The 14,287-nt window shown below is 41.2% G+C and overlaps 1 protein-coding gene across 1 annotated transcript in view; it reads left to right on the forward strand.

The window, feature by feature from the left end:
* The window catches only part of AQP9 (aquaporin 9), a 39,161-nt gene extending 29,487 nt beyond the window's left edge, over positions 1-9,674 (forward strand). The window contains exon 6 of the mRNA XM_075208062.1: positions 6,398-9,674. Within this exon, the coding sequence (XP_075064163.1) occupies positions 6,398-6,572 (175 nt within the window). The 3' untranslated portion in view covers positions 6,573-9,674. The remainder of the gene's footprint in view (positions 1-6,397) is intronic.
* Positions 9,675-14,287: the final 4,613 nt, after the last annotated feature.

Consider the following 14,287-nt stretch of genomic DNA (forward strand, 5'->3'; position numbering starts at 1 on the left):
TACAATATTAATTGACATGGAGAAAGCCAGTTTGGTTTCTGTCTCTCTAGGCCCCCCTCCACTTGTATAAAATACTAAAAAATTCAGCCATTATAGACTGTACAATATTAATTGACATGGAGAAAGACAGTTTGGGGTCACTCTGTCTCTCTAGGCCCCCCTCCACTTGTATAAAATACCAAAAAATTCAGCCATTATAGACTGTACAATATTAATTGACATGGAAAAAGCCAGTTTGGTTTCTGTCTCTCTAGGCCCCCCTCCACTTGTATAAAATACCCAAAAATTCAGCCATTATAGACTGTACAATATTATGAAAAATGGACAAAGCCAGTTTAGGGTCACTCTGTCTATGACACCCTACCCTTAAGGATAAATTGCCCTAACAGCAGCCTTTCAAGATGGTATGTGATATGGAAATGCCACAAGTCCCTTTCCTCTTTGGGGGTAGATTGCACCCTACACTTACATAGAAAGTTTTAAAAAGATGTTATCGGCATCATCTTCAGCTTAATCCTCACCCTCATCAGTGTGTACGTCATCATCACAGACTATCAATTCATCGCCGCTTGAATCCGCCATTAGAGAACAGTCAGTGCTTGGATGTCTTGGATGGTGAAGGCCTTCCTCGTGGAAGATGTAGTTCATTTTTATAAACATCATTTTCTCCACATTTTTGGGAAGTAACCTTCTACGGCGATCACTGACTAAGTTCCCTGCTGTGCTGAACACTCGTTCAGAGTACACACTGGAGGGTGGGCAGCTTAGGTATTGCAAAGCAAGTTTGTACATGGGTTTCCAAATGGCCTGCTTTTCTTCCCAGTAAGGAAAGGGACTGTCTGACATTTCCATATCAACTACCTCTTGAAAGTAATCCTCCACCATCCTTTGCATGTTTATACTCATATTGGATGGAGTTATGGGCAAAGTGACACATTTTTTTGAAAAATCCTTCAAACCAGCCCAGATGTTAAATTGTTCTGGTCTGCCCCCTGTGTCTTCCCTGCTTCTTTTTTGGAAATGTAATTTTTTACGAGCAACAGCTTGAGAAAGTGAAGGAGGACACGTCGTCAAGCCGAGGCCCAGTTCAGCGGCCAACTTGCTGAGCAATAGCTCCTTGCAAAAGTTCACATCTCGCTCATTTACAAGTAAAGACTCAATGTAGGTTTTAAACCTTGGATCAAGCACAGTGACCAAAACGTACTGATCCGAGTTCAAGATCTTAATAACTCGAGGATCATTGTGAAGCGAATTAAGTACTTGATCGACAAGGCCAACATACTTTGCTGAATTGCTTGCTTTCAGCTCCTCCTTCATTTTCTCAAGCTGCTTTTCCAATAGTCTAATTAAAGGAATGACTTGGCTCAAACTAGCAGAGTCTGCACTGACCTCACATGTCACAACTTCAAATGGTTTCAGCACCTTGCACAACACTGAAAGGATTTCCCACTGTGCAAGAGTGAAATACATCCCCCCTCCTTTCCCAATGTCATGACTTGTGCAATATGCTTGGATGGCTTTGCGCTGTTCCTCCATCCTCTGAAGCATGTACAGGGTGGAATTCCACCGAGTTACCACCTCTTGCTTAAGTTGTGGCAGGGCAAGTTAAACTGCTCTTGGAGCTGCTGTAATCTCCTACATGCTGTGGCTGAATGCCTGAAATGGCCTGAAATTTTACGGGCCACCGAAAGCATCTCCTGCACCTCACGGTTATTTCGTAGGAAGCTCTGCACCACCAAGTTGATGGTGTGAGCAAAACAGGGAATATGTTGGAAATCACCCAGCTGTAATGCTCGCACTATATTGTTGGCGTTATCTGAAATGACATACCCTGGGGAGAGTCCGAGTGGTATAAGCCATGCATCAATCACATCTCTCAGTTTGCGTAACAAATTGTCAGCCGTATGCCTGTTAGTGAAGCCGGTGATACAAAGAGTGGCCTGCCTGTGACAAATGTTACGTAGTGGTGTACATGCTGCTGCTGTTCCTGCTGGTGAAGGTAAATGACCAACCCAGTGGGCTGTCACAGTCATATAGTCTTTGGTTTGGCCACTTCCACTTGTCCACATATCTGTGGTTAAGTGAACAGTGGGCAGAATGGCACTCTGCGATGGATTCGCAATGGAATTCTGTAACGCGGACACAAAACCTCAATTAACTGTGAAAAACCAGCTGCGTTTATTGTGGAGATTGGACGCAGATCTAACACTAACATTGCAGCCATGGCGTCTGTGATTCGCTTGGCGACTGGGTGACTGCTGTCTTATTTGCTTCCCCTCGCAAATGATTGTTTCACAGTTAATTGCTGAAATGTAGGACTGCTCATTTTATTAACCTGCCTCTGGGATGACGATTCACCCCCAGCAGCAGCAACAGCAGCAGCAGGACTAACGCTTTCTTCAGAGGAATCAATAATAGTGCCGGAGTCATCCAGCCTTAAGTGGGATGCCGGGCTAACTCCGAGCGCTACTGAGGATATTGATGAGGATGGTGTGGTGGGTGTATTTTGTACCCGTCGGTATGTCGGTGAGCGGAGGGTCTTAGCTGATGAGGGAGTGCTTGTATTCTTTTGGGAAGAACTTTCAGCTTTTCCCAACACTTTGCCATGAACTCTCGTTAAATGGCGTAACATAGACGAGGTTCCAAGATGGTTAAGGTCCCTCCCTCGACTGACTGTGGCTTCACATACACTACAAATGGCTATACAATTGTTGTTTGGATTTGGGTAGAAATAATTCCACACATAAGAAGTGGATTTTTTTGTTTTATGCCCAGGCATGACAATGGCCTTTTTCTTGTCACGTGCCAGAACTGCTGCCACTGGTGCAGGACTTACACAAACAACCTCATCCTCATCAACATCCTCATTAGCGCCCTCGTCGCCTACACAAATCTCCCCCTCATCCTCTTCTAATTCCAAAGTGGCATCCTCAATTTGGGTATCACCGGCTACACTCGGGCTATTAAGGCACACATCAGCAGAATGCTCACGATTAGACATCCCACTGTTGGATGGACTCTCCACAGGGATTGTTGTCATTTGTGAATCAGAGCAAATATTCTCCTGTAATGCCTCACTGTTATCTTGCAGCTCGGCTTTGACGCGTAACAGTAGTTGTGCACCAATTGTAGGCTGGGTAACTTTTTGGGATCTGCCACTAATAGCCAAAGGTGAAGGCCTCATTCTCTCTTTGCCACTGCGTGTGTAGAATGGCATGCTTGCAATTTTTTTTTTATCGTCACTTAACTTTTGCTCAGTTACACTTCTTTTTCGCTTCAATACAGTAAATTTTTTTTTGGTTTTTGTTTTTTGCACTAATTTGAAAACACTCTGTTGTTTGACATCGCCTTGGCCAGATGACGTACTGGGAACACTAACATCAGGACTGGTGACAGAACCTGGTTGCTCATTCAGATCATATGTGGACTGCTTTGAATCCATTCTGAGCGCAAACCACTGGGGAGTGCTAAAAATTATTTAGTAGATACTGCTGACAGTTATGACTTTTGACAGCCAGAAATATTAATGCACAATTAGGGAGGACACCCCAAAAGCACTGAGGAGTGCTAAAAATTATTTAGTAGATACTGCTGACAGATATGACTTTTGACAGCCAGAAATATTAATGCACAATTAGGGAGGACACCCCAAAAGCACTGAGGAGTGCTAAAATTATTTAGTAGATACTGCTGACAGATATGACTTTTGACAGCCAGAAATATTAATGCACAATTAGGGAGGACACCCCAAAAGCACTGAGGAGTGCTAAAAATTATTTAGTAGATACTGCTGACAGATATGACTTTTGACAGCCAGAAATATTAATGCACAATTAGGGAAGACACCCCAAAAGCACTGAGGAGTGCTAAAAATTATTTAGTAGATACTGCTGACAGATATGACTTTTGACAGCCAGAAATATTAATGCACAATTAGGGAGGACACCCCAAAAGCACTGAGGAGTGCTAAAAATTATTTAGTAGATACTGCTGACAGATATGACTTTTGACAGCCAGAAATATTAATGCACAATTAGGGAGGACACCCCAAAAGCACTGAGGAGTGCTAAAAATTATTTAGTAGATAATGCTGACAGATATGACTTTTGACAGCCAGAAATATTAATGCACAATTAGGGAGGACACCCCAAAAGCACTGAGGAGTGCTAAAAATTATTTAGTAGATACTGCTGACAGATATGACTTTTGACAGCCAGAAATATTAATGCACAATTAGGGAGGACACCCCAAAAGCACTGAGGTGTGCTAAAAATTATTTAGTAGATACTGCTGACAGAAATGACTTTTGACAGCCAGAAATATTAATGCACAATTAGGGAGGACACCCCAAAAGCACTGAGGAGTGCTAAAAATTATTTAGTAGATACTGCTGACAGATATGACTTTTGACAGCCAGAAATATTAATGCACAATTAGGGAAGACACCCCAAAAGCACTGAGGAGTGCTAAAAATTATTTAGTAGATACTGCTGACAGATATGACTTTTGACAGCCAGAAATATTAATGCACAATTAGGGAGGACACCCCAAAAGCACTGAGGAGTGCTAAAAATTATTTAGTAGATACTGCTGACAGATATGACTTTTGACAGCCAGAAATATTAATGCACAATTAGGGAGGACACCCCAAAAGCACTGAGGAGTGCTAAAAATTATTTAGTAGATACTGCTGACAGATATGACTTTTGACAGCCAGAAATATTAATGCACAATTAGGGAGGACACCCCAAAAGCACTGAGGAGTGCTAAAAATTATTTAGTAGATACTGCTGACAGATATGACATTTGACAGCCAGAAATATTAATGCACAATTAGGGAGGACACCCCAAAAGCACTGAGGTGTGCTAAAAATTATTTAGTAGATACTGCTGACAGAAATGACTTTTGACAGCCAGAAATATTAATGCACAATTAGGGAGGACACCCCAAAAGCACTGAGGAGTGCTAAAAATTATTTGGTAGATACTGCTGACAGATATGACTTTTGACAGCCAGAAATATTAATGCACAATTAGGGAGGACACCCCAAAAGCACTGAGGAGTGCTAAAAATTATTTAGTAGATACTGCTGACAGATATGACTTTTGACAGCCAGAAATATTAATGCACAATTAGGGAGGACACCCCAAAAGCACTGAGGAGTGCTAAAAATTATTTAGTAGATACTGCTGACAGATATGACTTTTGACAGCCAGAAATATTAATGCACAATTAGGGAGGACACCCCAAAAGCACTGAGGAGTGCTAAAAATTATTTAGTAGATACTGCTGACAGATATGACTTTTGACAGCCAGAAATATTAATGCACAATTAGGGAGGACACCCCAAAAGCACTGAGGAGTGCTAAAAATTATTTAGTAGATACTGCTGACAGATATGACTTTTGACAGCCAGAAATATTTATGCACAATTATGGGGGACACCCCAAAAGCGCTGGGGAGTGCCAAATATGAAGAAAAAATAATAAACCTCTATCCTCCTCTCTGCACTAGCGATTTTGGTTAGAGCAATTGCAAGAACAATATTGTATTCTCTGTCCCTGCTCTAATTAGCCTATGACTACACCCTGCTCTCTCCCTCTGTCAAATGGCGATGGATTGCTGTGGAGGCGTGTATTTATAAAGTTGAAGTATCGCGAGAACCGAGCCCCGAGATCCGACGACGTCACAATGACGTTCGGCCTCGATTTGGATTCAGAATGGGCGGGAGAGTACCGAGCTGCTCAGCTCGGTACTCGGATACCCAAAGTTCGGGTGGGTTCGGTTCTCGGAGAACCGGACCCGCCCATCTCTATTAAATACTAACTGTTTTTTCATGTAGCATACAAATACTTGATAGCTTATTTGTACACTGAAATTTAAAGTTGATATTTGTGTGCTACATGAAAAAACAGTCAGTATTTAACATATGCGCAAAACAGAAAACTAATTTGCACCCCTTGCATTGTAACATGGTTTTGTCCAGGAGACTGCAATTAGAAACTTCTTAATTTAAGTACCTTAATGAATCAGGCCCTGAGTGAATAACATCAGTATAATAATACCTGAAAATAGAGTCCACCAATGTTGTGGGCATGCAGGGTTCTCACAAACATGAAATTAGGATCTTAGAGATCTTCACCATCTGAATCAGACATAGAAAAAAAAGAATGGAAATTGAGCAATTTAAAGTCATAATGCAATACAAGTTATTTAAATATAATCAAGCAACAGTTGCCTGTGAACAATGCTTTATATCCAGTGGTAGATTCTCTGGCAAAGTAATCAATGCAGGTTATGAAATAGATATACACAGATGGTGCCTCACACTGTTACATTTGAGATTTTAAATCTTTACTGGAAATAACTATACCTATCTATTTTTCATACGCACAGTGCTGGAAATAACTGGTGGTGGGTTCCTGTGGTGGGACCGATGGCTGGAGCTGCAATTGGGGCCTACCTGTACATCCTGTGCATTGAAGCTCATCACAATAAAGAACCTAACAGCATTAAACATGATCTTGATATTGATCAGTTTGAAAAACATGAACTTTCCAACATGGTATAAGTGACTGCAGATCTTATCTGAACTGTGTTCAGACTGTGCCGCCGGGTGCTCTTACAGATACGTTCACAAGGCAACCTGCACCTCCCACTTGAACACAGACATACTATGATTGGTTTAATGTGATGTAACACTGATACATGATATAACTAATTACCTGCACAATTATACGTTTAAACTAAAGCAAAAATATTTTATTCCTAACCTCCAATCACTAACATAAAAGTACTGGGGATAATCATAATGCCCCTTAATTGCTCAGTCATAAATCATCCCTCTTAATGAAGCACTAATGGACCATAGACTGGGTCACAAAGGTATATGCAGGTAATTGGTCTTGTCATGCATTAATGTGTAATAACTGTGATCAATCATCAATACCATTAAAATTTGCTGTGTGTTAAAATGATTTTACTGTCAGAGGCCAAGAACTTCACTTCAATAGGATGCTGTTACCCATCTAAAAGAAAATGTATGATGCACTGTCATTAATTTTGCTGCTAGAGAGGTCAGTGTGTGCAGCTATAAACATTCTGTGTCTCAGGGTTACACAAAGCCACATGACTGTAGAATAGCTTCTAGAGCTATTTCTTTTTAGTATTGTTCTCTTTTTGTATGTTGCTTCTCATATAGTACAGGGCCTTCTTTCCAACTGGGCACGATGGGCAGGTGCCCGGGGGCCCAACAGGAAAGGGGGCCCAAGACAGCATGACAGGACTGCTGTGAAAAAAAAATCCTGTGTAAAGAAAAAAAAAATGTTACAAAAAACCCTACCTTTTGCGGCCACCTGACCGTTCAGATCAGGTGGTCAGGTGGCTAACCGACTCCCTCCTTGGTCCACTCTTCCGTGCTGTGCTCGCAGTGAATGTCGGGCGTGATGTCATGCCCGACATTCACTGCGAGCACAGCACGGAGGAGCACAGAACAGAGAGACTCAGCGAGGAATAAAGAAGAGAAGGGGATCGGACTTAAGGTAAGTTAAGGGGGCCCCTATATATACATATATGTAAAAAAAAGAGTGATTATATAACTATTTTTTACATATATGTGTATAAAATCACTTTTTTTTTTTAACACACACACACACACTATATATATATATATATATATATATATATATATATATATATATAGGGGCCCCGGTGCACTGCTTTGCCCAGGGGCCCATAATGTTGTTAAGGTGGCCCTGATATAGTATGGCTTCCAGTTCAAGGTGTATGAACAACTGCTCAGTGAGACCCCTTAAGATAAAATGGTCTAAAGATGCTGAAAGGGAAACTGTATCTTATTAAGCAATATGAAGTGTTTCCACTCGATAAAGAAAACTATATCATAATATTGTGAAGGAATCTTAATATTTAATATCTACGGGTAATCAGATTTTTCAACGCAGTAAGGAGGCCTGAAGGAAATTGTGCTGAGACTGTCCTCAGCTAAGTCTAGAGCCAGGCTAAATGTGTCACTTACACTAACCTAGGACTAGGCATCCATAGATTATCTTTTAGCTACATAAACATTTGCCATTGCATGGCCCCCAAAATCTGGGGAAGGCCGGCAATGTCAGTCCATTAACCACAGGCCTCTGCTCATGAAACCCATTTGGGCTTTCAGGTGCAAAAATGAATGGCCCAAAAGATGCTTCATTGCTTGATCATAAGAACATACCATGGAACGAGGCAGCAAATGGATCAGTATTGTCAACCCCCCGCCCCTCACCACCGGGCCCCAGAGTCACCACACCCAGTGCAATGATGATAATTTGCAATGATGATAATTCTGTTCTCTATAGAGATAATAAGTAAAGGTAGCAGGGGTGGTGTTCTCCTTTAAGTCTTGTTATTTTTATAACTTGTTTATTGTTATGATTCCACTTTTACAGTATTATAAAAATCTGACACAATGGGGGGTATTCAATTGTCCGCGGGTTCGAGCGTGGAAAAACTATTACCGTTAATACTGTAATCTCTTGCTGGATTTCAGCTCGCAGCTCAGGGAAATCCAGCGAGTAAATTACCGTATTAACGTTTTTTCTGCGCAGGAGTACCGTAATAACGGTAATCCTGCGCGGACCGCAGGATTTTCGGCAATCCTGCGGACAATTGAATACCCCCCAATGAATTGCTGTATACTGCAACTGATGAGATCTGTGATTAATATAGATGACAATTACCCTTGCTTCTTGAATACTCCTTCAATGCACTGTTTCTAAATGTATCTACTGTATGTATACTTTGTGTCATTGGGTGTAGGTTTTCTTGTTAAAATAATGTAGATTACATTCTTTTATGATCATTTTAAGTTCTAATTGGAAACTTAAAGCATGTAAAAATTGAAAAAATAAAAACATAAGCATCTAAAAAAGTTCTTATAATTATGTAATTGTCTTGGGGCAAATAATCAGCATATCATTATCATCATCATCAGCTATTTATATAGCGGCACTAGTTCCGCAGCGCTGTACATAGAACTCACCCACATCAGTCCCAGCGCAAATGGAACTTACAGTCTAAATTCCCTAACATAAACAGAGAGAGAGAGAGAGAGAGAGAGAGAGACTAGGGTCCATTTGATAGCAGTTAATTAACCTACTAGTATGTTTTTGGAGTGTGGGAGGAAACCGGAGCACCTGGAGGAACCCATGCAAACACAGGGAGAACATACAAACTCCACATAGATAAGGCCATGGTCGGGAATTGAACTCATGACCCCAGTGCTGTGAGGCAGAACATCTAAGTTTTAGTTCACATGATGAGTGAAAGCTCAAACATTACAACCTTTCAGCATGTGAACACACCATAAGTGAAATAGACATCAGGGGGTAGGTGAGGTAATACTACATGCCTTGACAGGTCATGGCTGCCTTCCATGTACTAACTTAAGCCCCTCAACCTTCTAGAACATGATATATTTATAAATAACAATAAAATAATTACGTTATTGCAGTTTACTGAGTAGTTGTAGAAACTAATAAAAGATTCTAATGTAGTACCAGCCAACAATTATACATATTTTTTACACTGTCTATAAAACTGAAGCCATGTGGTCTTTTTACTGCAATGTTAACAGTGTGATTACTGCTAAAAAATAAATTAGAAATAATACAAATCAGTTGTTATTTGTATATTGTTTTAAAAAAATGTGAAAATACACATAGCACAAATAAACTCACACAATAAATTGTGTTATTCTGCTGACAATATTCTGCAGCAAGTCACCATTCCCTCCCAGCAGAAAAGTCTAGCAAGTTCAATAGTTAGCATCCAGCAACTTCTTAAGTCCTTAATTAGGCATATAATTCTAGCTTGTGCAACAGAATATATTTTAGAATGTATGGAGACTGATCTTATGCATCTTCTCCTGTGTATTACAATCAGTGAAAAAATGCATGAGGAGTGTCTTCCATGTGCAAGTTAAAACAATCAGAGCACAATAGGAATATGAATCTGAACAATCAGAAATAAGTTTAGTTGTCATGTGATTTAAACCAGATTACTGCTACTTCATGGCTCTGATAGACCTGAATTGCCACCTAGTGCTTGTAGCTGGTATCTTCAAGTAATAATAAGCACTACATTTACTCTGTGTTACCAGAGGATATCATTTTTGCACAACCTAGTAATATTATCTTATTCAAACGCTGATGGATAAACATATACAAAGAGATATAGGACATAGTAAAACTAACAAGGGCTCGGTTACACCTATTCGCTACTAATGTGCGTTTCAGTTGCCAACACCTGAAAACTGCATTAATAATAGGATGAATGGATTCTTATGGGCTCATTCTCAATATTGCATTCTAAAATTACATTGCATACATTAAGTTGTGCTACCAGTATGATTGATTATTTGAACACGTCACTATCACACTAACGTGTCTAATGCATGAATTAATTTTTAATACCCATTTTTCCAGTGCATATGAATGAACCAAAACTTACAGTAATTCTAATGAAAAGGGATTTAGGAAATATATATCAGGTCTTGTGTCTTCTGGTTTAGGATATGTGAAACAGTAAGAATTCCTACTCAATCCTGGTAAGAACAGTGGTTGAGGTGGAAATTTTGAAGTGACGTATGAAAAATGTAATGGGAATGTAAGTGAATGGAATTTGCTAGTTTTACAATGAAGGCAGCAGGAGAAGTGGTGGTATGGCCTACCACCGTATACATCCCACTTTGACCACTGGGTAAGACTATACAATTTTCCATGAAGATTTATGTACCCATCTTATAGCTGTAAAATAAAGGCTTCCATCTCTATTGCTATCATCTTTTAAGTAGAGCTTTTACAATTTTCCTACATTATATTTCTTGGATGCTATTTGGTGGCCTATTTGCGACAATGAGGCACATGAAAACTGCTCCAGGTTTCCAAATACAATTATTACAGCTTCATACCTCCCAACTTTGGAATACCTATCATCGGGACAGAGGGCGTGACCTTGGGGCATCATAACGTTGTAATTGAGGTATTGCCACACCCCTGGGGGGGGTGCCTAGAGCTTTTGACACATTAGGCTGCCCCTTACCCCTATCCCCACCTCTCCACACCCATTCATTGCCATGAGCACTTACAGTCACTCACAGCAGCTTCGCTATGCACATATCTCCCAACTTTATGACCCACGGCACAAAGCTGTCCCGATTCATATGGAAGGATAAGCTCTCAAATTGGGACAGTCCTGCCTAAATCGGGACATTTGGGAGGTATGCAGCATGTCAGATGACCATTACCCTCAAATCACCTCAATGTTTTCTTTCTACCTGCCTACTTGCTTTAAATAGCACTGTCTGGACATATTAAACAGTCAATAACATGTGAAGGACAATGTACTTAATAAATTGGCCACTAAGTGCATATCATAAGTTAATGCGTCTTTCATTGTGTTGTTCTTTTGGCAACCTTCCATTTCTATTACTGTGTTATTTCCTCTCTAATAAGCTGTCATACCAAATGAATATATGCACAAATAAAATTATTCCTCTGTCATAATAAAAATCCTCTAGAAAGACTGCAACAGATACTAAATATATACCTTAATGATGGTTATCCAGTTAAGGCTTTTGGCAGTGTCTATGAAGGATCCAGTAAATGAATCCAGCTACAGCATCCCCATCCTGTGGAATGAAAGGTTGCAGCATGCATCTGTATACATCTATTATATAGACATGAGCCATGATATTTACATTTACTTTCAATAGCATTATAATCAGTTTAACAGCTTTAGCTACACATGACAGCAGGTTTACACTATGTAAAGTCCATCCAGAAAGCACTCACTGCTGAGGTACAAAATTGCAAACCCATTTAAAAAAAACACTTATGCCAGACTGGAAACAAGATCACATCTTGGGGTAAATGTATCAAGGAGATTTCTATAGGCGAGATTGGCACATCACTGTTACCCTTCAAGGAAATGTTAATCTAACAGGAGGCATAATGGAAATTTAAATAAACCATCTTTTTTGTTGTAGAGGGGCAAAAATGATTATGAATTTTCTTACGGGCACAATTTATTTTTATAATAAATTAGTGACCCAAATGTAATTATAGAATATATGTAAGTAAGCCTGCCACTCCATGTCTTATTTCACTGTCCTCGACATGAAGTTAAATTGTGTCTAGTGTGACGCATGACTCGCCCGACTAATCGGACCTTCAGTCCTAGGTACAATTGTTGTAGATAACAGGTTGGTTGGAAAATTCTCCAGTGTGTACTGAGCCTAACACAATAATTGAAAGGACCCCCTGGAAAAAATGTGTTTGATTGAAAAATGGCTAGTTCTCTGACCTATTCAAAAGAGTATGTTGAACTGGCCATCTAATTTCATTATCCTGGCCAATTCTTCACTCCCAGTGATACAATTTATTAACACATTAAATATTCAATTGTCATTTTGGCACATATATATATATACACACACACACACACACAGACACACTATATGGCCAAAAGTATGCTTGATCATTACACCAACAGGGACTGTAATGACATTGTATTCAGATACATATACTTCAATTGATCCCCCTTTTGCAGCAATAACAGCTTCCACTCTTCTTGGAAGGCTTTCCACAAGATGTTGGAGTGTTTCTGTGGGAATTTGTGACCATTTATTCTGTAAACATTTATGAGGTCAGACACTGATGTTGGACGAGAAGGCTCTCTGTAATTTCCTGCAGAAAACTCTCCCCATGGGAATGACACGGCAGGAAAAATTGAACCTTCCTAACAAGGACTGAACCTGCCTCAGTGGACTGGAGCTGGAATCTAACACCTCCGCAATGGCCTCGTACATCTTCGCCACCTTATCAGCAGGGAGCCTGCAGATCCCTGCTGATGTGTCGATCTCAATTCCCAGGAATGAGAGACACGTAGCTGGGCCCTCCGTTTTGTCAGCGGCAATGGGAACGCCAAGCACACTGAATAAAGCCTGGGTGGAAAACAGCGTATCTTGACAACTTGTGGAATCAGGTGGTCCGATAATCAAGAAGTAGTCAAGATAGTGCGCAATCCACCGACACCCTGTCCCTGCCTGAATGCACCAATGCAAGAAACTGCTAAACTTTTCGAATAGCGCGCAGGAGATTGAACAACCCATGGGAAGACAGCGATCGATATAGTTTCCACCACGATGCCGAAAACCCATGTATTGATACGACTCCGGGTGGAGGGGCAACAACCTGAAAGCCGACTCGATATCAATTTTAGCTAAAAGGGAACCCCTCCCGCATTCTTGCACCAATGCTAGTGCAGACTCGAAAGACTGATAACTAACCGAAATAATGGTGGCGTCGATTGCGTCATTCACGGATTGACCAGCAGGATATGACAAGTGCTGGATCAATCTGAATTTCCCCTCTGCCTTCTTGGGAACTACCCCCACCGGGGACAAAATCAGGTTTGGAATGGGCGGAAGTCGGAACGGGCCAATCATGCGGCCCAAACCAACCTCCTTCCCTATTTTTTCATCTAACACTTCTGGGAGAGCAAGAGCTGATTTCAAATTAACCGGCGCTGCCGTAGAAATGCTACCCTGGACTGGGAGTTTAAAACCGAGGTGAAAGCCATCGTGAAGGAGCACCGCAGTATCTCTATCATCAAACCATGTGAGCCATTTGTCCAACTTCACCATATTAATTGGCGATGGACCCTTGACTAGGCATAGCTGGATTAGCGCCTCTTCCCCTAACCCCGCTTCCTCGGGACTTTGCACATTCCGCGGCTGGATGCTGTCCGCCACATGACGTGCAATTGTGCCTGAATCTACAGGAGGATCCTCTCTGACAAGACCCTGCGTTAAAATCATAGCACCTTCCTCTTGTGGGGAGGGTACTTTGTGCCCTCCCCGGCCCTTGAAACCTTTTGCCTGCGCCACCCTCTGCCGCCTGGTTGCTCGGTCTCATCAGTTCCAACCAGGGGGTAAATGTATTAATGTCCGGATTCTTCAACTCCGGCGTGTTCAGCGTCTTCGGCGATTAAATTTAAAGCGGCGCTGCATTGAGATAGACCGTGGCAAAAACGCAAAAGGCATTCACCCATCTAGGGAACGATCGGTACCTCTCCTCCCCATGCCTGTCTTTTCACAAGCCGCTGCCAAAGCCCTCTTGTCCTCGTCCGTCAATGCATACATGTCCACGTACTTCCCTCGTTTTATTCTATCTCGTACGCTAGGCCTAATCCCATGCGTTATGACTAGGGTTTCGACCTGGCCTA

This window comes from Mixophyes fleayi, chromosome 4, assembly GCF_038048845.1.
Source record: "Mixophyes fleayi isolate aMixFle1 chromosome 4, aMixFle1.hap1, whole genome shotgun sequence".
NCBI classification, from domain to species: Eukaryota; Metazoa; Chordata; class Amphibia; order Anura; family Limnodynastidae; genus Mixophyes; species Mixophyes fleayi.